General features: G+C 47.8%; 1 protein-coding gene across 2 annotated transcripts; it reads right to left on the bottom strand.

Moving 5' to 3' along the window:
• Positions 1–481: 481 nt before the first annotated feature.
• Espl1 (extra spindle pole bodies like 1, separase) lies at positions 482–26,328 on the bottom strand. 2 transcript variants are annotated; one of them, XM_048449642.3, is made up of 31 exons: positions 26,183–26,328; positions 25,746–25,835; positions 24,154–25,209; positions 23,854–23,958; positions 23,605–23,716; positions 19,806–19,942; positions 18,600–18,793; positions 17,530–17,769; positions 17,232–17,376; positions 16,979–17,117; positions 16,665–16,804; positions 13,553–13,687; positions 11,589–11,708; positions 10,209–10,380; positions 9,593–9,721; positions 9,334–9,490; positions 8,857–8,966; positions 6,692–7,680; positions 5,967–6,357; positions 5,406–5,567; positions 3,909–4,122; positions 3,627–3,817; positions 2,990–3,117; positions 2,752–2,874; positions 2,271–2,426; positions 2,008–2,178; positions 1,810–1,914; positions 1,535–1,650; positions 1,281–1,364; positions 997–1,161; positions 482–838 (listed from the first exon to the last, which is right to left on the bottom strand). In XM_048449642.3, the coding sequence occupies exons 2-31, from the start codon at positions 25,824–25,826 to the stop codon at positions 631–633; spliced, it is 6,375 nt and encodes a 2,124-aa protein (XP_048305599.3). In that variant the 5' UTR covers positions 25,827–25,835; positions 26,183–26,328; the 3' UTR covers positions 482–630. The 2 variants fall into 2 exon arrangements, with proteins under 2 accessions (XP_048305599.3, XP_048305598.3); XM_048449641.3 differs by having other exon boundaries at positions 26,142–26,321.
• Between the last annotated feature and the right edge of the window lie 682 nt (positions 26,329–27,010).

Genomic DNA, 27,010 nt, shown 5'->3' with positions numbered 1-27,010 from the left:
CTTGTTGTATGTATCACTTGTGTTAAGGTTATTTCCTTTCTATTTGGACAATACTTGATAATTATTACTGTATATAGTTAGAACTTTTCCTTTTTAGTTAAACAAAAATTACAGTTTAAGTCTGTCACCGGTCTGCTAGCCAATTGAGAGGAGCATCTTGGTACAGGAGGTGGGGTTTTTACTGGGGACAGATGTGATGTGACTAAGAAGGAGGAGGCTTTTTTGAGCAAGAAAGCGCTCTGTGGCAGGTGTTAGCAGCTCGTGATTCGGCTCGGGCTCCCCTTTTGCTTTTTAATATCTGTGCACAGAATTTAGCATTTTAATAAACCACAAAGTAAACTTTATCACCCAACTTTGTCCTTTGGTTTTGCCTTTCATTTCAAAGCCTCGTGCAAGCTCTTCCCACCTGCTTATATTCATGCAGCAAGACTGAAGGAGGGAGCTGCCACGGAGTTTTAGATGCTCTAGAACTCACACAAAATGAGGCTTGACATATCTTTATTAAGGTCACATTAAAAGGAAACATTTCATACAAAACACAAGGGAGAAAACCACTTTAAAAATTCTAAATAGTTAATTAAAACTAAGTTTGAACGCAGTCACACAGCCTCTACCATAGGTAAGACAGCTTCAGGGTGTTTGTAGGGAGACAGGTAGGCCATAGGCTACAGGTGCAGCACCAATAAGATACTTGAGTCGAGGAGCCTGGCGGGCCTGGCTGACATAGTAGAGAAGGGGGGCCCCTGGGCCTGCTCCTAGCCAGCCCTGCAGCAAAGCCTCTGTATAACGGTCAATGTCACGGTCAGTCACATCCCAGAGGTTACCTAGAAACAGGGGGCTGGGAAGAAAGAATGAAGAAATACAAAGTAAGGGCTCTGTAACAGAAATATTGAAAAATAAAACATTATTGGTGGTAGATGTGTAAGGAGGCTTACAGTTCTAGGGAGTCCCAAGATAGGAGGAACATGGGATGGGGATGGGGGCATGAGTTCTCACCAGCCAGCCATGATGTACTTGAGCACGATTCCGGCTCCCTCCAGACTGCCATGAACAGCGAGGGCTGCACTGCTACAGCCAAACAGCAGGGCCACTGCCCGGCAGCTCAGCCGCAGGATAGCCTGCCCATCGAGGAAACGGGCACCAGCTCCGTGCCCTGCATAGCTAAGGCAGAGGAAGTGAAATAAACATTTGAGTCATCATTCCCAGACCCTAAAACCAACCCCCAGTGATCCCCTCCTCCAGAATGCCTGTCTCCCTCCTTCCCTGACCCAAACACTCACATGTATAAGTCATGCTCTGTCAGGGCAGCCTGAACCTGCTCAAGGCTTGGGACTTTCCCAATCACTCCTTTCCAGCCAGTTTCACTGCAAGGAAAAGCTGGAAGTTAGCATATAGCAGACACCATGTAGCAATGAGGGGAAAGGGAATAGCAGACAGAACGAGACAAAACAGCTGACTGTGGAGCAAGAGCACGTGTTACCCTGCGTGGTGTCTCTAGCCTTTCCCACCCTACTGTACGCCAGTGTCTCCAGACCTGCTAAAACTGGCTCGAAATCGCTCCTCTGTGCTTGTCAGGTTGCTGTGAGGGTTTAGGACATAGAAGGTATTCCGTGGGTCCACACCTTGGCTCAGCACTGATGAGGCTCCAGCCTGAGGGGCAAGCACTGTCAATTAGGGTCTTGGCCTGTCCAGCCCCAGCATACTCAAAGCCCGATTCCATAACTGACCCATTGTTTAGCCACCCCTATATCCCCAGGGCTCCAGCCTTCTTTCTTTAGGCTTTACCCCATTCCAATCTCTGTTTCCCACCTCTTTAGTGATAGAGTAGCTGAGTAGGAAGTGGAAGGAGGGCAGCCGGGTGACGGGCAGTGCCCGGAGGCTGGGCATGCTTTCCCATGGCAGTTTTTGCAGGTCCTAGGGAAAAGCAGTTCAAGGTTACCATCCACGGTCACATAAACGCACGTGTCTGCAGGAGTCTGGAGAGAAGCTTGTGCCCCGGCTCTTTACCTTGTCCAGCACCAACACAAGATGCTGACTGTGAGGGGTCACCTGGCTCTGCACCCGTCCTATTGCCTCACCCAGGAGCACTCGGGCACGCTCTGGCTGGGCTGGGCACAGCCCATATGCCAAGGCCTGTACATCCTGGCTGTTGAGGATTCTGGCACCACTAAGAATGACCTACCAGAGAACAAGGATTAGTGGGTGTGGGTGCTACAACTCTGCTAGAAAAGACCATCGTCTCAGCTTCCCCTTCCATTGCCTGAACTCACTTTTAGGAGAGTGGAGTCAGGGTATCTCCAGCCACATTCCTGCAGCAGCTCCTTTAAGCGGGAGGCCTCCTCTACAGAGCCAGGGTCTGCACTGGATGGCAGCAGCAGCCCCCGCCAGCAGCCCAGGACATGCTCCTCCAGGGAGGTGATGAGTTCCTAGGGCGGGGGCCGAGCTTTCAGTTAGACAGAAAACGTATTTTGGAAATTAGGGGTTTCTATCAGCCTTAGAAAGTCTATAATGTCTTTCATTTTCTGAGACACTCAAAACTCTTAAAGACATAGCCAGGTGGTGGCGGTACACGCCTTTAATCCCAGGACTCAGAGGCAGGAAGATCTCTGTGAGTTCAAAGCCAGTTTGTTTTAGAAAGTGAGTTCCAGGAAGCCAAGGCTACATAGAAAAACCCTGCCTGAGACAAAAAAAGAAGATACTGCCCCCCCCTTCTGTGCCAGGCCTCAGCCTCCCTGCCCTGGGAGCACACACCTCCATTCTTTGATCCAGTGCCAGTCTCCCTGTCCACCATGCTCGCTTCTCTGTACAGCTGCTGTTTTCTTTCTGGTCCCTCTGGATGGCATCGAACTCTTTCAGAACGGAGCTTAGTGGTAACTATGGAAGATGAAGAATTTATAAGATTTGCTTACCTAGTGACTATCACCTTTTCATCCTTCAGGCACTGAGGCCCATGTCTGGCAAATTCCAGTCCTTATTATAGGAACCCTACCTTGTTTTGGGCAGTGGGAATCTTCACAGTAACTGGGGGGTTGTCCTTTTCCAGTCGGGTCAGTAAGAGAGTGTTGCTCAAGGTTCCAGGCTGGAGGGTGGCCAGAGCCAACACACAGACGGTCACCCCTAACATAAATAGAAGACACACAGCATCAGCACACTTTCCGGAGGCATCTGCAGACCATGACGTCTACCCTGGTCAGTGGAGTTCTCCCGGGAACAGGCAGCTGGTACTTCTCTGTGTTTCTCACCGCAGCTAACAAAGGCTGCGTTGGTGTGAGTGCTCCTATTGGCTAGTAGGAATGACAGAAGACTCCAGACATCTCAACACACACCTGAAGAAAAACTGAATTTCGGAGTATGTCTGGCTTGAGAAAAAAAGTTAATGTATGAGTCACGGGACACGACAAACAGTGTGGTGGCACACGCCTTAAAATCCTCAGCACCCAGATGGCTGAGGAAGGAGGGTGCTGAGCCTGAGGCCTGTGTTACACAGTAAGATTCTGTCTCAAAGGGAAAGAAGAAAAAGATACGATAAAAGGAACACAAATCTAGGTAAGCTAACCAATTCCTAAAGTTTATCTACCCAGTTCAACTAGATGTCTAAGAGACCCAGCCAGAAGCAGACACTATACCAGGGGGGATCTCAGCCAGGCGTTCCTGGAAACTGTCCTTCTCTGCCTGGGGGAAGTAGCCAGATCCCAAAGTCCTGAAGGAAAAGAGGCGCTGGATGCGGGCCAGGGGGACATCTCCAGGTCTCTCTTTCAGGTTCAGCTCTTGTAGATGCTCTGCTAATTCAGGTGATCCTTGCTGCTTCTGGGCCTTGCTGCAGACAACACAAACAGAAATGAGTCCATCGCCAAACAAATCAGGACCCTTACCCGGCAGTTTGCCCACACACCCTCGACAGCACCCACCTGAGCTGTCGGTGCAGATGGGTGAGCAGCTGGTGGCGACAGGTGATGGACACAGATTCAGCAACAAGAAACGCAGTGGCATAGGGATCCCGGTGGCCCAGGCACAAAGCCAGGACTCGGCAGAGGTGGGAGTAGAGCCCACTTGGAGGGCAGTGACTAACACCACGGAAAGCAATGCTCAGTGAGTCAGTGATGGAATCCAGGGTAGAAAGATCTAGAAAAGTCAAGATCATGGCCAATATAAACCCCCATTTCTTAATTAATGCAACCTTCTAAAGAGTCCCAATCTAACCTCCCACAGAGAAGAGCGGTGACTACTTGTGAAGGGAACATGCCAAGAGGACTGATATGATCCTAACAGGCATCGCTCCATCCTATCCTCCCTAAAGTCCCATTTTACAATGAAGGAAACAGAAGCTCAGAGAGATTAAGTCCCTTGCACAAGATGCAGAATTCAACCAGGCTCAGAGACTGCTGGACCCAGGAAGCCAGAACGACAGACTGGAAGATGTAGAACTGCTTAGCCTGTAATTCCAGAACTTTAGAGACTGAGGTTCAGTATTCCCAAGTTATAGGCCAGCTGGAACCAAAGTGATATTTTGTCTCAAAAACGAGAGTGGAAAAAAAAAAAGCCTGGCATGATAGTATGGTGGCATATATTGTACTTTGTACTCCTAGCATTTGGCAGGTAGAGACAAGGGGATAATGCAAATAAATAAATAAATAAATAAATAAATAAATAAATTTTTGGCTACATAGAAAAATAGACTATATGAAACTTTATCTCAAAAAACAAATTTAAAAAAAAAGGCTAGGGAGACAGTCCAGTTGTTAAGTGTCTCCTGTGCAAGCAGGAGGAGCTGCGTTTGGATGCTCAGCAGCCATCTAAAGGGCCAGCCAGGCACAGCGGCACACACCTGCAATCCCAGTGCTGAGGACACAGAGACAAGTGGACCCTGGATCTGCAGTCAGATGAACTAATCAGTGAGCTCCAGATTAAAAAACTAAGAAGGAGCTAGAGAGAGGGCTCAGAGGCTAAGGGCACTGGCTGCTCTTCCAAGGGTCCTGAGTTCAATTCCTATTAACCACATGGTGGTTCACAGTCATCTGTAACGAGATCTGGTGCCCTCTTCTGGTGAGCAGGCATACATGCAGGCAGAACACTATATATAATAATAATTTTAAAAAAACCCACTAAGATGGAAAAAGCAACTAAGGAAGACACCAGATATCAACACTCTGCCCTCCACACAAAAATACACACAGGTGTGAACACACAAGTGACACAGTGTACCAACACATGCAATATACCCCTGTGTATGAATACACACAAACTCTCTCACTCACACAAAGCTGAATATGATGGTGCATACCTGTAGTGCTAGAAGCCAGCCTAGGCTACACAGACAACGTCAAGAAAAATTTTTAAGGACCTCCAAGAGACCTGTGGGCTCAGCCCTCCCCAGGTAACCCTACCACAGTGGTCAATATACTCACCAATGGGTACAGGAACTGAGTGGGATGGGAGCCAAAGACTAGGGCCACTCCCGGCCTCCTTGTCAGGATATAGGGAAGGCAGCTCTGCCTTGCAGGACTCCCGTCTTAACACCTCACACTCTCCTATGGGCAGGCCAGGGCCTGCAGCTGCCGCCTTCGCACCTAGGGAGACAACATGACTTTTCGTTTGTTTGTTTTTCAAGACAGGGTTTCTCCATAACTTCGGTGCCTGTCCTGGAACTCTCTCTGTACACCAGGCTGGCCTTGAACTCAGAGATCCACCTGCCTCTGCCTGTACACCAGGCTGGGCTTCAACTCAGAGATTCGCCTGCCTATGCCTCCCAAGTGCTGGGAATAAAGGCGTGTGCCACTACTTCCGGGCTGAGAATACAAGTTTTCATAATGCTCCCTCCTACTCCCCTAGCCTGTTTCTCCCTCTTCTATAAAGCATTGTCCAGAGCTAGCAAATGGCTTTCCTATTATTTCTTTAGTTTTGGTCCCAGAGACACCTGGCACACACTACACAACACAAGCCTCTGCTACTCCTCCTTGCAGACCTACCTGAGGCCGAGTCTTCCCCATCGGAACCCCTGAGCGTTTCAAAGCTCATTTCCAGGTGGCTGTCTGTCAGCTCCTCTTCAGGGATAGCTCTCATGATCTCGGGCCCCAGGCTAGCCCGGACACAGAGCGCTGTATTGGAACTCTCTTCTTCACAATGTCTTGAAGCCACCTTCTTGGCCCGACGACCCCTCCCACTGAGACTGATGTGTCCAGGGGCACTACCTGCAGCAACAACTGCATCTGTCTTCAAGCTTGAGCCCTTCCTAGTTTGGCCCTGGCCCCGGCCCCGGCCCCGGCCCCGGCCAGCAGTCCCTCTTCTCTTAGGTTCCTCTGCAAGTTGTGCTTCAGCTGAGACAAGGTCTTCCAGGTCACTGTCATCACTGAAGTTCACCTTTGACAGAGGGAATGGAAGAAATTAAGGGCCAACACTCTCAACAATACTTTCCAACAGCAGGGGACACTATGGAGGCATTGACAGGTCTCTCTGACTTCAGAACTGACCTCCCCCACTGTACTTGCCACTCTCAAACCCTATGGCAACTCAGATTGGAAGAAGGGGAAAGGAACAGAAGATAGAGAAGAAGGGTGACAAGGGAAAGAATCACAGAGCTAATGAAAATGTATGGTATGATACTTCACTTGGCTAAGGGGAGCCCCTCTACAAGGACCATGCTCTGCAGACACCCATCTTCATGCCACTCCACCTAACCACAATCCCGACTTACCTTGAGGCGAGTCTGGACCCTCCTATGTACCTTGGGGGCCAAGGGAACCTCAGGCTTGCTCTTTGTATTGTAGACTTCTTCAAATATGGTAAAAGGGACATGAGGGCCAGCCTGCCTAGCCCGGCCAGCGGGCTTAGGGGTACAAGGTAGTCCATCCTCTTCCAGACCTTTCTGAGAGACATTACAGACGGGAGGGAGAGCAGAGGCTGCCTGCCGGCGCCCTCGTCCAGAGCACTTTTGTCTCCGAATCTTAGAGGGTTTTAAGACTGTGGGACTTTGTACCAATGGTGGCTGCCAGCCCCAGGTGCTTGCAAAAAGTTGGGAAGTACAGCAGCTGAAGCTGGCCAGCTTTGCAAGGGCCTGAATCAAGAGCAGGTTGGCTTGCCAGAACTCCAAGTATTGTATCCGTGTTGCCACAAACTTCAGCCCCGTTGCCAGGACCTTTCCCAAGCTCTTTTCAGGTGTCTGGTTCAGGCATTCCAGTGCCAAGCGTGTGTACACTTGAGCCATGAGCTCATCAAAGAGGCTTGGGACAGAAGAGGGGGGTGCTCTGTGTTTCAACGAAGCTTGAAGATTTTGTGTGAAGCGCTTGGTGGTTGCAGGGCAACCTTTCAGCACAGCTTGTAGTAGATCCAGGCCCGGGGCTTTATGACCCATGGCCAGCTTTGCTCCTGCAGTGACCAACACCCAGCGCAGACAGACTGCCGAGAGGACAGGGCTGGAGCACAGCAGACAGTCACAGGTGGGTGAGTGGGACAGGAAGCCAGGGTCGGGCGGGGACTTGGTTTTCAGGACTGGGGAGGAGTTTGCAGAGGGTTGGGTAGGGCCAGGTTCCTTGAGCACAGTGGCCACCAGCTCCAGGGCAGGGCCTCTTAGAAAGGGCTCCTCCTCTGGTAACTGCGGGCAACAGGAAACTTGGGCCTGCTGCTTTCCTTTCTGCATACGGACCTTTTTCACAGAATCTGGGTGCTGGGTCACCCCACCAAACTCTGGGGAGTTAAAAAAAAAAAATCACAAAACTAAAATGGCCTCAAGAACTCTACCATAGGGTTCGTTCAACCCACTTCGCCATTTACGGACAAATTATTCAGAACGTCTGTGCAACACACACACACATACACTCACACACACACACACACACACACACAAAAGGGAAATTGTTTTACAGAAAAAAACAAAAACAAAAACCCGAGTATTTTCTCTTCATTCAACAAGGACTCAGTAATCCACTCTACACCCCACTCCTGTAGCCCAAAGTTGTTCTCAGCTGGGTTCGGGGAGGTGCACATGAGATAGCAGAGGTAAAAATATTTGACAAGCTGGGCATCATGGCACACACCTTTAATCTCCAGACCCCAAACTGTAGCAGGGTGTACTAGCACACACCTTTAGTCTTAGTACTGGGAAGACAAGAGGCAGATATACCTCCTCCTGTACCTCCTTGAGTTTAAAGCCAGACTGATTTGCCTGACTTACAAAGTGAATTCAAGACAGCCAGGACTACACAGTAAGACCCTCTTAAAACAAACAAACAGCTAAACAAATAAATAAAATAAGCAAAAGGCATTCAGCAGCACTGAAAACCAGCCAGGAAAAGTTGGGCCCTGCAGCGTCTGTCTGGAGGAAGGACAATAGTGTTCTGCCTAAAGTCATGTCATTTAGTACCAGACACCTGTCTGGCATAGGACCATGGTCTGCATTCTGTCAATAATATTTTAAATAAACGCTGATTGACCAGTAGCCAGGCAGGAAGTATAGGCGGGACAACCAGACAGGAAGTAGAGGCGGGTCAATGAGAACAGAATTCTGGAAAGGAGGAAGTTCTCTCAGCAGTTCTGACCTGACCACAGAAGAAGCAAGATGTGACTGCCCGGCTGAATAAGGCACTGAGCCACATGGCTAACACAGATAAGAATAATGGGCTAATAACAGGCTATATAAGTTATAAGAGTTAATAAGAAGCCTAAGCTAATGGGCCAATCAGTTTATAACTAATGTTATAAACCTCTGTGTTGAGTTCTTTGGGACTTAACAACTGTGGGAACTGGGCAGGACAGAAACCCTGACAACACCTGTCTGATTCAGAATGACCCAGACCTTTCCACAGAAGGACATGCTGTAATATGAATGCCCCTCCAAAGCTTGGGAGGAACCTGGCAGCTTACCTGTGGAAGACTCCAGCAGGAACAGAACCTGCTGCAAGTCTGACTGACAGAGGTCAATGTCACCTCGGGCCAGCTCCAGCTCACCTTTCAGTACAAGGAACAGGGCACACCTTGTGAGAAGAGAACCAGTCAACAGGAGGCTGTTTGCCTAGAGACTCTTCTCGCTCTTTCCCAGACCCAGCCCTCATCATCTTTGAGTCCTCAAGCTGACTTATGGCCTCTCTGGGAAACTTTCTGTACAAACCACCCTGCAGGTCCACTTCCCAAATGCTTTCCACACCAAGCTCCATGGGCAGAACAACTTAGGGAAAGGCAGTTTGTGAGTTGTCCTGGACAGACTTTTCAGGCATCTCCTGCTTAGCCATGGAATGCCTGTCTTCTCCCACCAATCTCTCTAGATAGAACATGGAACACTTCTGCAATCTTTGGGGAATCCACACTCAAAAACACATGGCAGAAGCTAGAATCTTCACTTACTGATGAGGTATCTGCAGCTTGGTTGTGAGTTTCAGGGCCTCTAGGCAAAAGGCCTTGGCTTCATTCACATTCCCCAGACGGCCCAGGCGGCTAACAAGCTTCTCTGAGCAGTTCAGCACCTCTGTAAGAACCTGCCACTTTTGCACTAGATTTTCTCCTGTAGGGAACGAGAAAGACTTCAATACAGGCCACGGTCAGGTACTCTGGAGACCAGCACACAGCCCACCACATCGAGGGTCCTGCTTGCTTCTTTACTCACCGTAGTCCAGAAAGGGTGACTGCACAGCTGCTTTCTGAAGTGACAGCACATCACCACCCATAAGCAGGATGACGATGCTTCGCAGGAGCTTGTGGGCATCTAAGAGTGCTGTCTCAGGGGTCTGCCAGCCTGGGGGGCCAAGGGGAGAAAGATGACTGCAGCAGCAGCCTAACATAAGATAGCAAACACAAGAGGGCAGTGGTGGGCACACTTAATCCCAGCACTCGGAAGCCACAGGTAGGAGGCCAGCTTGGCCTACAAATCTAGTTTCAGGGCAGCCTGAGAAGGAAAAAAAAAAAGCTAACAAACACAAGGTACTCTTTTCCTTCTTCACCTTAGGCAAACAGAGCTAATCAATCACAGAACTCCTTCCCACTAAGATCCCTTGTGTGTGTGTGTCGGGGGGGGGGGGCTTAGAATTCCATTTACCTTAATATTCCAAGAAGCTACTGGTTAAGTGACTAGATGTAGCAGGTGACACGAAACCCATTTGCTACCACAGGTATAGGTAGGCTCTAGAGAGGCTGTTTCACATGCTCGAAAGGATGAGCAGATGGCTGCAAAGAGCAGACAGCACACAAACCACAACCATCATTCAAGAAAGCCCTCCTTTCACCTTGATCCCAGAGCTGCTCACGCAGAACACTTGAGAGAACGTTCGACGAGAGGCTAAGGTAGGAAGCCAGTATTTGCAGGGCCTGGACACGCAGCAAGTACCAAGCCTTGGATGACTTCTGGAGGGCAGGATTCCCAAGGACAGAAAGCAGTAGAGAAACACCTTCAGTCACCTGGGAGAAACAAAAAGTTAGGTAAGAGTCACATATAGCCAGGTGGTGGTGGGACACTTCAGTCGCAGCACTTGGGAGGCAGAGCAGGAAAACCAGTGAGTTCAAGAACAGCCTGGTCTGGAGCGCTAATTCTAGCGCAGACAGGTCTGGAGCGCTAATTCTAGCGCAGACAGGGCAACACAGAGAAAACCCGTCTCTAAAAACAATAAAACTGAAAAACACCCCCCTCAAAGAAAAGGAAAGAAAAAAAAACCTTAGAAAAACCACAGCTTGATCTGAACAAGAGATCATCAAGATACAGCTCACCTGGAGCAAAACCGAGATGTTGTGAAACCTACCAAACTGTCCAGACCAGAGCTCCCATGCTTCCTCACACCCTAGCCACTGTTTCCTCTCTCTTTTTGGGAAAGGCTTGCTATGCAGGCCAAGCTGACTTGAAATTCTAGCTCCCTAGCCTCAGCCTTCTGAGTGTTGGGACTGCAGGGATGATTGATTTCCATAGTAGGCCGTCTTCCCCAGTTCCTAAACCTTTATGTATGTTTCCACTGCAGAAAGGGGCAAAGAAAGAAATTAATCTCTACTACCAGGTCAGGAAATTTCAACCGCTTTTCAGGATCTTGAACATTCTACCTAGCTGCAGGAAAATCTCAGAGGCCAGAAAAATAACATGAAAATCCCCACTATTTCCTGAGGCCTAGCGCCTTTGGGAGTTAGGAAAGTGGCAGAGCACTCGGGTAGCACGCAGGAGGCCCTGTCAGTCACAAAGGGGCTGGCTCACGGATAACGACTGCCACACAAACATCAAGCATGAAGACCAAAGTTCAGATTGCCAGAACAGCAACCCATTAGCAATTCTTGCACTTGAAAGGCAGAGCAGGGCTGGAGAGATGGCTCTGCAATTAAGAACACTGGCTGTTCTTCCAGAGGACCCATTCAATTCCCATACCCACATGGCAGCTCACCACTGTCTGCAACTCCAAGATCTGATGCCCTCACACAGACACACATGTAGGCAAAACACCAATGCAAATAAAATATAGATAAAAATTATAAAAAAAAAGAAAGAAAGAAAGAAAGAAAGAAAGAAAGAAAGAAAGAAAGAAAGGTAAAGGTAGTGATTCCTAGAGCAAGTCAGCTCAATATACTAGCTACAGGCAAGCTCTGGGCTCGACTGAGTTTTTGTCTGTAACGTAGACAGTAGACATCACCTTTTGGTCAGCCCAGCAGAGCTGACTGCGCAGCAGAGCACAGGTCAGGGACAGCAGCTGATAGGTGTCAGTAGTCTGGTCCAGACTCTTCAGGCTCGACTCCGCTCCTTCCAGGTACAACTAAAGGATCAGATAGGTGATGCCAGCCCAATGTAGTCAGACTCTTCAGATTAAAATGGGATGAAGCATTTGCAAGCAAGGCATTGAACATTCTATTATTTCAAATATTACAATTTACATAAAGCAGCCAGGCTATGGTGGTGCATGCTTTTAATCTCAGTACTTGGGAGGCAAAGCCTAGTCTATAAGAGCTAGTTCCAGGACAGGCTACAAAGCTACAGAGAAACCCAGTCTTGAAAAAAACAAACAAACACACACACACACAAAAATTTATATAAAGCTACTTATTTGATCCTTAGAACGCTGTCAGTTAACCACCCCCTCCACGCAGACCACATACAGATGCCTAAAGAAATCACCCTTAGCCACCTGGAAAAAAACAAAGCCAGAGAAGCTTGAGATGCCTTCAAGAATAAAAAAGGGCCGGGCGATGGTGGCGTACACCTTTAATCCCAGCACTCGGGAGGCAGAAGCATGCGGATCTCTGTGAGTTCGAGGCCAGCCTGGTTTACAAGAGCCAGTTCCAGGACAAGCTCCAAAGCTACAGAGAAACCCTATCTCGAAAACCAAAAATAAAAAAAAACAAAAACAAAAACAAAACAAAACAAAAAGAATGAAAAAGGGGGCTAGAGAGGTGGCTCAGCAGGTAAGAGCACTGGCTGCTCTTTTAGAGCTTCTAAGTTCAATTTCTAGAAACCACATGGTGGCTCACAACCATCTAATGGCATCTGGAGCCCTCTTGCAGCCTGCAGGTGTGCATGCAGAACATACACAAAATATATAAACAAAATGAAAAAAATAATTTTTAGAAAAAAGTTGTTATAAAGTCAGGATACTATCTTTCAGGTTATGAGAAGCCATGGGAGTCTTTTTAGGAGGGAAAGAAATTTTTTTTTCTTAAGATTTATTTATTTATTATGTGCACAACATTCCTTCCATGTGTGCCCACATGCCAGATGGGGGCGCCAGGTCTCATTACAGATGGTTGTGAGCCACCATGTGGTTGCTGGGAATTGAACTCAGGACCTCTGGAAAAGCAGTCAGTGCTCTTAACCTCTGAGCCTTCTCTCCAGCCCCAGAGGGAAAGAAATTAAAGACCTGTGCCAACTGGCAAAAACCAGAAGATGAAAAGCTGGGCAGTGGTGGCGCACGCCTTTAACCCCAGCACTCGGGAGGCAGAGACAGGCGGATGTCTGTGAGTTCGAGGTCAGCCTGGTCTATAGAGTGAGTTCCAGGACAGTTAGGGCTGTTACACAGAAAAACCCTGTCTCGAAAAACCAAAAAAAACCAAAAAAAATAAACAAAACAAACAAACAAAAAAACACCAGAAGATGAAATCAAAAAGGCAAAAACTGGGTTTCAGTGTAGTGGCAAAGTATTTATCTAGTGTGCCTGAGGCCCTAGGTTCAGCCACCAGCACTGCCAAGAAATAAAGAGTTTACAGAGTCAGGTAGTGGCAGCGGCACATGCCTTTGATCCCAGCAGAGGCAGGTCTGGTCTCCAGAGTTCCAGGACAGCCAAACCTACACAGGGAAACCTTGTCTGGGGGGGAGGGGGGGAACACAGGACAAGAACAGTGGGTATGGTGGGTGGAGAAACTGAAAGACAATCAGAAGTATGACAGCTACATCAACTAAGTCAAGAGAGAAACGGGTCAGATCTGCAGATCCATGAGTGACAGTTCTTGTAATAGGCAGAAAAGAAGCCTCCAATTCCCACATTCTAATTACAGCCAAATGTGAGGTAGAAAGCTGCCTCTTTACTACCCCATCTTCTCAGGGAAAGATGAGCCCTTAAAGTTACTTGCCCCCCCTAAGCCTCATAGTCAACAAGCCAGCACTCACCTGGGCATAGCTGGGACAGCCGAGGCTCAAGAGTTGCTGAGTGAGCTGGCAGGAAACGCTGACTGCTTTTGCATGGTCCTGTAGTCTCTTAGAGACAGTCTGAAGAAGCAGGAGGGTCTCCAGGGCCTGTAGGGGCTGGTCATCCCAGAGTAACATGTTAATCTGCTCCTACCCCCCCAACCTCAGGGTGTTCATACATAACTCTAGCAATGCTCAGGAGAGCCATAAACCACCCTGCTCCCCAACCCCATTTTGAGACAGGGTCTCATGTGATTCAGACTGGCCTCAAACTTGGCTATGTTATTAAAACTGGCCTTGAAACCCCATTCACCTGCCCCTACTTCCCCAATGCTAAGACCCCAGCGTGATGGGGCACAGCGGCTATACCTACTATCCCAGCACTGAGGAAGCTATGATAGGACCATAGCTGTGAGTTAGAGGCCAGCCCGGTCCACACAGACAGACCCTATTTAAAATAAAACAAACAAAATTAAAAAATAATAATGGTGATGCCCTTCAGGAGACAAAGGCAGGTAGATCTGAGTTTAAGGCCGGCTTGATCTACACTGTGGGTTCCAGTGAGAGTCTCACAGTGAGACTCTGTCTCCAAAATAAGTAAGTAAATAAATAAATAGAAAAATAAAATAAAAATAAATAAATAAATAGGGAATGTAGTTCAGTTACTAGACTGCTTGCCCGAAGTTTCCTGGATATGATCCCCAACACCACAAAAACATAAAAGCCCGGATGCCAATCAGCACTGGTGAACAGAGCCGAGGTCCAATGCGTCAGCTCATTTACTCTGCACAGCAGTTCTAATCTCTATTGTATAAAGCAGGAACTAAGATTCAGAAAGACGAGGCTCCTGGAAGTATTCACGTGGAAGAGCCATGACTCAAGCCTAGGTCTGAGCTAGCTTTTCGACCTTCTTGGCTGGAAAGATGGCTGAAGGGTTCACAATAACAAAGGATGTGATTTTTAAAACCATGTTTTATTTTTGGTGGTAACTAGGGGTCTTACATACTCAGCAAGTGCTCTACCACCGGTAGTGCTTCCTGCCCAGCCTCCTCTCAGTTTTGGAAGCAGAGTCATTACAATTTTACAGCTAAAATAAAGCTTCATTCTTGCCTGCGTCTCCAAGGTAGCTGGGACTGAAAGCATGTGCCACCATACTCTGGCTTTCCTTTCATGGTTCTGAGTACGGGGTGAATCCAAGGAAGAGCATCAATCTGTGAAACCTCTTAATGTTGCACATAAAAACAAAGTTGGCAGGTTGGCGAATAGCTCAGCAGATAAAGGCTCCTGTCACCAAGCTTCAGCGCCTAAGTTAGATGTCAGAACCCACATGGAAGGAGAAAACCAACGCCCACAACATTCACATACATTCAATAAACAATTGTTCAAAGTGTGTAAAATTGGGCCTCATGGCTACTCAGGCCTATAGCCCAGAGGCAGAAGCAGGAGGATTACAAATTTAACCCTGGCCTAAGCTCCACAATGATAGCTTAAAAAAAATTACTTTTATTTTACATGTATTGGTATTTTGCCTACATGTATGCCTGTTCAAGGATACCAGATCCCCTGGAACTGGAGTTATAGACAGTTATGAGCTACCATGTGGGTATTGAACCATCTCTCTAATCTCCACAATGAGATTTTTGTCTCAAACAAAAGAAAAATGGGGCTGGAGAGATGGCTCAGAGGTCAAGAGCATTGCCTGTTCTTCCAAAGATCCTTAGTTCAATTCCCAGCAACCATAAGGTGGCTCACAACCATCTGCAATGAGGTCTGGTGCCCTCTTCTGGCCTTCAGGCATACACGCAGACAGAATATTATATACATAATAAATAAATATAAAAAAAGAGGGAGGAAGCAGGACCTAATGGCACAGTTACTTGGGAAACTGAGGCAGGACAGGAAGCCTGCCTAAACTACAGAGATAATTCAAAGACAACACAGACAACTTCAGGAGACCCTTCTCTCTAAGATTAAAAAAAAAAACAAAACTATTATATGTACACGAGTTTCTGCTTGCACATATACTCACCATGTGCCTACAGTGTCCACAGAGGCCATGAGAGAGCATCGGTTCATCCAGATCTGGAGCTACTGGTGGTGTGACTCACCATGGTGAGAACTAAGCCCGGGCCCTTGGGAAGAGCAGCCAGTGCTCAATTCCCAGAAACCACATGGTGCTCACAACCATCTATGGGGGATCTGATGCCCTCTTCTGGCATAAAGGTGTACACGCAGATAGAGCACTCATAAAATAAATAAATATCTTAAAAAATAAATTAAAAAAAAGGAAGCCAAGCATGGTAGCTCATATGCCTGTGAGGACTACTGTTTGCCTGCATGTATATCCATGTTTGATGACAGACTTGTCTACATACTGAAGCTAATGACAGCCTGGACTATAGTATAAGCCTTATCTCAAAAATATCAAAAAAGTTGGGTGGCAGTGGTGGCGCATACCTTTAGTCCCAGCACCAGGGAGGCAGTGGTGGGCGGATCTTAGCTCTTAAGGCCTCCGTGTGAATTTTTCACTCCCACAAAGCACCTCCCATGCATTACTGTGCTGAATGTTGACAATGACAAGGTAAATTCAATGCTTCCCTCCTTCTTGTGGCGCTAGAGATTGTAGCCAAGACTCTGCATGCTGCACTAAGTTATAGACTTTGCCCTTGGGTTTTTGTCTTTGGTATTTTGGTTTTTCCAAGACAGAGTTTCTCTTTGAAACAGTCCTGGCTGTCCTGGAACTTCCTCTGTAGACCAGGCTGGCCTCGAACTCACAGAGATCCACCCGCCTCTGCCTTCCGAGTGCTAGGATTAAAGGCATGCACCACCATCGCCTGGCTCTTGCCCCCCACTTTAAAAAAAAAAAAAAAAAGAGGATATCACCATGTAATGCAAGCTGGTCTGTAACTCATAATCCACCTGCCTCAGCCTCCCAAGTGCTAGCATTAGAGGTGTGTGGCACCACACCCACCAGAGCCCATTCTTTTAATATTTAGGTTGCGTGGCTTCTCAGCAGGTGCACAGGTCAAAAGTGAGGAAGCTCAGTTTCTGGTTTAACCCTGTTTAACTGACTCCACACCAGTTTTCCCGTTACCTTTGCCACCAACTGATAGAGGGCCACAAGGATTTGAAGGGAAGCTGAGGTCTGCTGGAGACACCGCACGGCTGGGGCTGGCTCCTTTGTAAGCACTTCCTTCCACAGGGTCAAGGCTTGGTCTAGGCATTTGGACTGAGCTGTAAATCAGAAGTGACCACTTTTTCCACTTGGCCATCTGGAAAGAACTTGGCTTTCTCTATAACATGTTCCAGCCTTTGTGCCAGCCCCTCCTCACTCTCCCACATCCCCGGCACCAGCCCAGCCTCTTTTCACATTAGTGGTGCTGTCTACACTATGTTTGCTGCCCTCACCCGCATCAGCAGCCAGGTTGAAGGCGATGTTACTATACAGGAAACGATCTTCCTGGAGTTTATCTTCATAGTTCAGGTCATTGACTTCAAACTCCTCCATGTTAGTAGGGACCTGGGCCCTTCGATCCCGCTCGATACCCTGGTTGGGAAAGCAGACAGAAGCAAAAACCAGGACTGGTACCAGCTCAGAGGGAGCAGCCCAGGACAAAAAGTATTGGTCCATGCCCAGTAGCACAAGTTCAGTTTTACTTACTTCCTGCATTTTGGTCTCCAAGGTACAGATATAGAGCCATAACAAGGCCTGTGCTTTATCGTCCAGAAGGCAATCCTGTTCCTGTACCTCAGGCCTCACAGACTCCAAAAGCTGCAGGGCTTCCTGGATAGCATCCAAGGCAGAGCTGTAGAGACAGATGCACTTGAGTGGGTCCACTACAGACAGCTCCAATGATCAAAAAATGAAGGGCGCTTTCAGGAACAGAGCAGGAGATTGACCCCGTAACAGTAACATTAGGGCAAGCAGCAAAGAGGCCTCCCTAGCTATCCCTCCTCACCAGTCGGTCTGCTGGGCAAAGCTGTGGTAGCATAGCACCTGAGCCAGTTCCACCAGGTGGGTAGCTCGTGCCCAGGCTCCAGCTGCCGTCTCTTCAGGGCTGAGCTCCAGCAGATCACAGATGACATTGAAGCGCTCCTGCCCAGTGTCAACACGCACTGCCTTGTAGGCCCGCAGCTCCTCCCTCAGCAACGAGACTTGTGTCTCTGGGTCCCAGCAACTTAAGCTGTCTCGCAAAGTCCTGAAGGGCAGATCAGCACCTGGGTAAAGACCCTGACAGCAGTCTCTGCACCCTTGCTAGGGAGCCTCAGCCTTAAGCTGGCATTCACTTTCTTCCGTTGTGCCTTTAAAACTCTTGATCAGGTTACGTGGCTCCTCTAATGTAGGAGGCTATTTGAGGGATCACATTCAAACCTGTACCCAGAACTTGTAAAACCCAGTATGGCCTGGCTCCTGCCCACCTACACTGCCTCGTTCAGCATGCCATGCCCCATCCTATCTCCTTCCTCCATGCTGGCTTTCTCCAGCCACTTCCCATTCCCAAGCTTGTTTTCACCCCAGTGCCTTCCTAATCCAAGGCATTTAATGATGGATTCCTCTACATCTTCAGATCTCCAAAAAAGACTTCCCTAAATAACCCACCTAAAGTTCATCCCTCTTTTAATAGGTCATGGTTTGTCTTTATGAAATACACATACAATGTACTTGGTTATATTTCTCCAAGTAGAGCATAAACCCAAGAAAACAAGAACATTGCTTCTAACCACTATGCCCCCTATACCTAGTGGCTGGCATTGCATTAAGCACTCAATGTGTAACTGATGGATCAATGAGTCATTGCCTTTCTCAAAAGTAAGGATCAAGGACATTGGACATGGTGGCACATGCCTTTAATCCCAGCATTAGGAAGGCAGAGGCAGAAAGATCTTTGTGAGGTCAAAGCTAGCCTGGCCTACATAGCAGGTTCCAGGTGTATACAGAGAGACCTTGTCTAAAGAACAAAACAAATAAAAAATCTAAGAGATCTGCCCAATCCACGGACAGCCACCGCAGTCCTCCCATGCAACTCACTTCAGCTGCAGCTCCTTGTCTCCTGCCCTGGCTGCATCCATTTTGACCCGAACCCAGAAAGTGACTGGCTCGACCATGTGTTCAAAGCTGTAAGGTTGTAGAGCTGCCAGCCATAAGGTCACCATCTCACAGCCCTGGGCCTGTTTACCCAGTTTCTTCAAACTCTCCACATGCAGCCGGAAGCACCTATGCAGCTGAGCAGACATAGGTTAGAGCTGGGGCCTGGAGCCACTCAAGAGTATACATACAGCACGGCAGTATGTATGTATACATTTACCACATGGAAGAGGGACAACAGGGGTCCTGCTCTCTATACGCCCTAACAAATAAGCATCTTGGTGACCCTTTCCTCAGCCCGTGGCCCTGTCTGGTCCTGGCAGAAATGCAGGAACCCTTACACCTTCCTTCTTCCTACTCTACTGGTTAAACTCAGGTTAAGCCTTGATTTCTTGCACTATCCACTTATTTCTAGCCCACCCTTCCTGCCCAGACTACCACAGTAGCCCCACTACCTAGGCTTATGCCCTGTACTGTTCGCCACAGTGATGGCAAAGCAATTCAAATGCCAACTTGATGTCATGGCTCCACTTACATCCTTCACTCATCCCTCACCTGAGAGAACTCAAGGCCCTGTACTACCCATATCACTTGCCAATCCAGTCAACCCATCCTTTCAACTCATTCTTGCTTAAGATAGTGTCTTTTACTCTGGCTGTGCAAAGGACCACCCTGGGGGTGGGGAAAACTTAAACTATAGATGCCTGAGCTCTAGGGCAAGAATAACTTAATAACTGATGGAATAACTGGAGGCAAGCATTAGAATAGAATGGCTCTGAAGTTCACTCAGGTGACTCTGATGTGAAACTGTGATTGGAACGAGCTGAGGAGGAAGCCAAAAGTAAAACAATAGCCATTTTAAAGAAAAAGATTGCCAGGTGTGGTGGCACACATCTTTAATTCTAGCACTTGTCAAGTGGAGGAAGATGTGTCTCTTATAAGTTTGAGACCCACCTAGTCTACACAGCAAATTCCAGACCAGTTGGAGCCACACAATGAGACCCAGAATCAAAAAAATAAAAGGAAGGCAGGTGGCAGACAGGCAAAGGCAAAAGTACCAACACAGCAAGGGTGTTAGGAAGAACCCTGTAGGCACTGGTGCCCACGCCACTGTACTCAGGGCCACCAACATACCCCCTTCCCTCCTACCTTCTCAGGAGGCACCTCAGGGCAAGCACTGAACTTTGCCAAGCCCAAGTGCTGACACACTGGCTCCAAGATGGCACAGGCCTCGTCATAGAGCTTGTGACTGAAGAAGCTGTAGGCCAAGTTGCTGCTGTAAGAGGCTGCAGGAAGAGAAGAGACAACTGACTGTCACAGTGCTTCCGTTTCCCAGTCCACATGAGAAGTTCAGCCTGGAGTCAGCCATCAGCTTCTGGATGAGCACACTATCAAACCAGAGACATCAGGGAGGACACAGCTCTCCCTTGGCTCCACAGAAGCCGCTGACCCCTCCACACTGACCTATGTTGCTCCCTTCTCCTTCCCCAGGACACTAAAGCCACACCACCTTCCTTTGCATTCCTTGGACATATTAGACCCTCTCCAGCCTTCAAGAGTTGGCACTGGTGGTCTGCTGTTCCAGAGATGTTTTTTCCTAGACATCATCAGGCTAACATCTTCCAAGTCTTTGTTCAAGTTGCATGCCCACGAGGCAGACCCTAAACAACTAACTCCTTAACCTTCCTGAATTTTTTTTTTCATTTTTAAAAAATTTTTTTTTACTTTACTTTACTTTACTTATTTATTTATTTATTTATTTATTTATTGTTTTTCAAGGCAGGGTTTCTCTGTACCTTTTGGAGCCTGTCCTGGAACTCGCTCTGTAGAGCAGGCTGGCCTCGAACTCAGAGATCCACTTGCCTCTGCCTCCCGAGTGCTGGGATTAAAAATGTGCACCTCCACTGCCCACCTCCAGCCAGTGCTCTTAACCACTGAGCCATCTCTCCAGCCCTCACCACTTCTTTTAAACCTGTATTTATTTTGTGTGATGTGCTTGTATGCCACAGTGCATGTGTGAAGTGCTTGTATGCCACAGTGCATGTGTGAGTGCTTGTATGCCACAGTGCATGTGTGATGTGCTTGTGTGCCACAGTGCATGTGTGATGTGCTTGTGTGCCACAGTGCATGTGTGATGTGCTTGTGTGCCACAGTGCATGTGTGATGTGCAAACTGAAGGAACTGGTTCACTTTCTATCATGTGGATTCCAGAAATCAAACTCACGTTATCAGTCTTGGTAGCAAATGCTTTTACTTGCTGAGATATCTCCCCTGCCCCCGCTTGATTTTTGAGACAGGGTCTCGCTCTGTAGCCCAGGCTGACACTGAATTCATGGCAATCCTCCTCTCTTTGCCTCACTAGAGCTAGGATCAGAGGTGAGTCACCGTGCCCAACTCTTACTGCTTAAAAAAAGGATTTTAGATTCTGATTTGATTATATATGAATGATTTGCCTGCTTGCATGTGTACCATGTGTACGCCAGGTACCCGTGGAGGTCAGAAGAATGAGTCAGATCCCTTGGATGGTTGTTAGCTTGTGAGCTGCTATGTATCAGTGCTGGGATTTGAACCTGGGACCTCTGGAAGAGCAGTCAGTGTCCTTAACTGTTGAGCCATCTCTTCATCCCCCCACCTCACTTTTTTTTAAATATATTTACTTATGTATGTATTTATTATGTATACAATATTCTGTCTGTGTGTATGCCTGAAGGCCAGAAGAGGGCACCAGACCTCATTACAGATGGTTGTGAGCCACCATATGGTTGCTGGGAATTGAACTCGGGGCCTTTGGAAGAGCAGGCAATGCTCTTAACCACTGAGCCATCTCTCCAGCCCCCCACCTCACTTTTTAACATGTTAATTCAGTTACCTTTTCCCCTAAACGAGAATGTGGTTCCTGGGGACAGGGATATATCTAATATTGCTTGGCAGTTTGTTGAATGAATAAATCTCATAAGTTTTATGGAACTGGAGGAGAGGGGCAGTTGTAAGGCTAAACTCAGGTCACCACACATGCTAGGCAGACACTCTACCACTGGTCTACATCCTCAACCTAACACAGCTTCTCAAAACAGACAGCTGTAGCCAGCTTTGGTGGTTTGTCTTTAATTTTAGCATTCAGAAAGCAGAGGCAGATGGATCTCTGTTAAGTTTGAGGCCAACCTGGTCTACATAGTGAAATTCTTTCTCAAATAAATATAGTAATTGCCTCTGCAAAGGAGAATTTGGGTAACAGAGAATGGAAGAGGGGTTAAACCCAGGGCCGTATACATATCAAATAATTCTACCACTGAGCTACACCCCCCGTCCACTTTTCTCTTCTTCTGAGAGGTCTTGCTATATAAGCCGGTTGCCCTCCCCTTCCAACTCACTCTATAGCTCAGACTGTCTTCAAACTTGTGATCCTCCTGCTTCAGCTTCCCCACTGCTTCAACCACATGAATGAGTCACCAAAGCAGACTTCTATGTAACCTTTGAACAATTTTAATTTTGAAGCACGTCGATATTCTGCCTGGTATTTATTTATTTGTTTGTTTGTTTGTTTGTTTATCGGCAGGGCCTCACTATGTAGCCCTGACTGACTTGGGACTTTCTATGTAGACCAGGCTAGTCATTATTTGATTTTGTTCTGTTTTTCTTTAAAAAACAAAACAAAACAAAACAAACAAACAACAACAACAAAAACGGGTCTTGCTAGGCAGTGGTAGCGCACGCCTTTAATCCTAGCACTCAGGAGGCAGAGGCAGAGGCAGGCAGATCTCTGAGAGTTTGAGGCCAGCCTGGTCTACAAGAGCTATTTTCAGGACAGAGAGAAAATCTGTCTGGAGAGGAAGGGATGGACAACAACAACAACAACAAAAAACAAAATAAAACAAAAAAAAAAACAGGCTTTTAGGGCTGGAGAGATGGCTCAGCAGTTAAGAGCACTGACTGCTCTTTCTGAGTTCCCAAGTTCAATTCCCAGCAACCACATGGCTAACAACCATCCGCAATGAGACCTGGTGCCATCTTCTGGCCTGCAGGCACACATGTAGGCAGAACACTGTATACTAAATAAACAAATAAAAACAGGCTTTTATTATGTATACATAGATGGCCTGGATCTCTCCACATAGACCAGTTTGGCTTTGAACTCACAGTGCTGAGATTAAAGACATGTGCTATACCAGCATTATCTGGTTCTTAAATGTTTTAAGTCATGGGGCTTGAGAGATGGCTCAGTGTTTTAAGAGCACCTGCGATTCTTGCAGAGGCCTAAGTCTCATTTCCAGAATATACACGGAAGCTCCCAACTGACTGTAACTGTGCTCCATAGGATCTGGATCTTCTCCTGACCTCTGTGGGCACCAGGCACACATTAGGTGCACATAAATACATGCAGGTACTCGCACAGACGTAAAATAAATCTTTAAAAGGTTAGCCAGTGGTGCACACCTTTAATCCCAGCACCTAGGAGGCAGAGGCAGGCAAGATCTCTGTGAGTTCAAGACCAGCCTAGTCTACATAGTAAGTTTTAGAACAGCCAGAGATATGTGGAGAGACTGTTCCTCCCCACCCCCCCACAAAAGAAACTATAACTTGTGACCTCAGCACTTGGGGGTTGAGGAAGGAGTACTGCTGTGAGTTTCAGCCAAATTTGGATTACATAATGTTGACTGGCTTAAAACACTAACAAATATAAAGGCTGTAATGTTGCATGTCGGGAACAAACATTTTTATAAAACAAATACCAAATCAAACTACAAAATATAAGAAGAAAAAAACCAGAACCCTCTGTCATAAGCCCATCATGTCTCTCCTGGCATTAACTGGAGTGACTGATCTTATACACAGTTCTCCTTAAACCTAGGGCACTCAGTGGTCAGAAATACACAGCAGGCACTACTTGCCAGCCTACTATGTTACAGCCTTCCCCCAGAACTGTGCATCCAAGACACAAGGCACTAACCGGTCGTCCCCAGGTAGTCAGTCAGCTCTCTGCCTGACAGATCTGCTAAGGCCTCCAGCATCCAGGTAACAGTAGACCTGCAACTGTCCACTAGCTGGGACAGCTCAGCTGCCTGCGGACAAGAAGGATGGAGGGTGACAAGAGTCATGTAAGGTACACGGGGTTCCACCTTGTCCCACGCCTGAAACCAAAGAAACCCCAAAGCGCAGACCCTAAGACTAAACATATTTCTTGATTCCCAGATGGTACCTGACAGCTTTGGGCAAAGTCGTAAACCATCCCGGTGAAAAGGTGAAGACCCTGGAAGTGCATCTGAAGCAAAGACTGCTGCTGCTTGGAGGAAACTCCACAGACCTGAAGAGGGAAGGGGAGCTCCATGCTGAATGCTGCCTAGAGTCCTTGACTCCTGACACAGACCAGAGAGGAGGAAAGACACTGGGGAAATCACAACCCTCTCAGAACACAGCAGGATGCTTACCAGGCACACTCAAAGAGCAGCGTGCCAAGGACCCAGAGCATCCCCACCCTAACTCTAGGTCCTTAACTCACATCTCGAAGCTGCCGGACAAGGGAGCAGTACCCTCCAAGAAAAGCAAAGAGGTTCAATATGGCACCGAGTCCATAGCGCCCCTTGATGCCTCTCTCCAGGCTTGAAAGGAAGAACTGGCAGCTGTCATACAAGGCCCGAAGAGGGGGCAATGGTGCCTCCAGACTGTTGTTCAGAATAGCCGATGCCTTCATCAGAAGCTGGGCCACTGTCCCTGGTCTTTTTTCTGCAGCTTCCAGCAGTTCAACCCCCACCTGGCATAACTGGAGGCTGGGAGCTACACTGCTGTTCTCTAGGTGGTCACGAGCCTTCTCCACTGTGCTAGTAGCCTTGTGGTGGTGGTGGCTCCAGCAGAGGCGACGACAATGCTCCAAGGTGAGTTCCAGGAGGCAGAGGGCCCTCTGGGGAGAAAGAGGACCAGGAGAGCGCCCACCCTCACCTACTAAGACGCTGATCACATGCCTAGAGAGCAAGTCATACAGGAAGTCAGCCTCTGCTTCATCTAGGCCACGTCCACTAGCATCAAACAGCTGGTAGGCAGCTACTACGCGACAGGCTGTTGGAGAAGCAAAGTGAGGGACCTCACAAGGGACGCTGTCATCCTCCAAGAGTACTAAAAAACTCAAGGCCTTCAGCCGAGTTGAGAAGGCCGCTCGCCGCTCTGACAGTGCTTCTGCTCCCTTCCAAAGCAGAGAGTAACTGCCGCGGGCCACAGCTTCATAATCCTGAGGCGCAGCCTCTCGAGAGCTCTGGACCAAGCAGGCATGGAGAGGCTGGGCAAGGCAGAGCACAGTGTCTGGGCTTCCCTGAGCCAAACCATTCCGCAGTAAGATGAAAAGAATTCGTTCCAGATAGAGAGGAGGGCGCTGTGGAGTGGACAACAAATAGCCATCACAGGCCAGCTCTGCCAGCTTCAGCAGACTCTGCAGATGCCCAGGGCAAACGATCTTGGCAGTCAACTGCTGGTTGCAAGCTCTCAGAATGGTGTCACAGATTTGCCTTCTCTCAGCATCATATCGGCTGCTGGGATAATCAGTCCGAGATCTGGACAGGAACTCCTATGAGGAGACAGAGATAAAAGCAGGGTAGAAAAAGAAAAGGAACCAGAAGTAGGGTGCACGGACAAGGATCCCTACATCTCTCTCTCTCTCCAAATTAAGGCAAAACAAGTCAGGCTTGGTGGTACAGGCCTGTGCTAAGGTAAAGAGGCTGAAAGTTCAAAACCTTCCTGGGCTTGAGTGGGTTCAAGGCCAGCTGGGGCAATTTAGTGAGACACTACCTCAAATAAAAAAGTGAAAACAAGCCAGGCATAATGGCACACGCCTTTAATCCCAGCACTTGGGAGGCAGAGCAGGAGGATCTCTCTGAGTTCCAGGACAGCCAGGGTTATGTAGAAACCCTGTCTCTAAACTTAAAAAACAAAGTAAAAACAGATATAGCTCCTTCCCTGCTTGCATGGGCTCCTGGGTTCAATGCCCAGTACAGAAAATGGGGGGGAAAAAAACCAAAAACTCAAAAAGGAAAAGGAGGAGAAAAGAGAAAAGACAGATGGTCTCAAAAAACTAGTTGTGTCTTGAGACAGAAAGCACCCCACCTTCAAGTCAGGCAGCAGCTCCTGGGCCTCCTCCTTGCTGCAAAGCAGAGTCACGAAGTCAACTCCTTTGAAGTTCCTCATGGCAAAAGGCTAGAGAAAGAAGAGGAAACGGATTGGAGAATTTTTGTAAACTCTGCGGAGATTTGTAATGGAAAACTGGAGAAAAGGGATTGAAGCATCAAAAGAATCCTATCATAAATCCTATGGGGCGGGGAGCAGGGATCCTGTTTTAAACTGACGTGTCCAACCTTTCTTCCTCCAGGCCGCCCCTTGTCCTCCTGTCCCCACCATGCCACCCCTGAAGTCTCCACAGGGTCACTGGGCGCCGACCAAGCCCTTGAGGGGCCCCCGAGCCTCCCATTTCCCTTCGTGGTCAGAAATGGGAACGCCACTCGCCTCGGCATGAATACGCTCTCAGGAGACCCTTCGAGACCTACTTCACCCAAAGTCGCCGTTCTTTACAGGTCTATGACCAATCTCCAGTTGGAGCCGCCACCAAATATCCGAAAGATAGACTTTTTCCGCGCCAGCTCCTCCTTTCAAATATCCTAGTGGCCAATCAGCGAGAAGGCGTAACGCCGGCCAGCCGGCCGCGTGGCGCTCTGGGAGTTGTAGTTTACCAGCTGCGCTGACTGACACGTGAAACCTGGCGGGGCGGGGTTCCGCTCTGTACCGGAAGGCCTCTGGAACGCCCAGGTAGTTTTTTTCCTCCCGCCCTCCCAAGTCTGGGATGAGTTTTCTAACTGCTGCCGGGTATAGTCGCTTCGGTTTCGGGATGGCCAACCGCTACCTCCTTCTTGCCTTTATCTCCCGAGCTCAAACCCTCATGACTTGTGTTACTAGGGAGTCCTGGCTAACCTGGACCGTGCTCTGTAGACCAGGCTGGCCTCTCTGCCTCGGAAGTGCTGGCATTAAAGATGTGCCCACCTTTATATAGCTCAGGCTGAACTCTTGTCTCAGACTCTCCTGTGAGAATTTTCTTAATATATATATATTATTTATTATTATTATAATTATATTAATTATTAATAATTGATATTATTAATAAAACATTGTTAATATATTAATATTAATCAATATTAGTTAAGGTTAGTATTGTATTAATGATGTTATTAATATTATTAATAATTATTATGTTAATTATTAATGTGATATTTATATATTAATATGTATATTTATGTATATATATAATGTTTTGTTTTCTAGGGTTTTTCTGTGTAGCCCTAACTATCCTAAAACTATCTCTGTAGACCAGGCTGGCTTTG

The sequence above is a fragment of the Myodes glareolus genome, chromosome 19, assembly GCF_982192425.1.
Source record: "Myodes glareolus chromosome 19, mMyoGla1.1, whole genome shotgun sequence".
NCBI classification, from domain to species: Eukaryota; Metazoa; Chordata; class Mammalia; order Rodentia; family Cricetidae; genus Myodes; species Myodes glareolus.
Note: the sequence above shows the minus strand (reverse complement) of the source record. Positions and strands in the feature narration are given on the sequence as shown.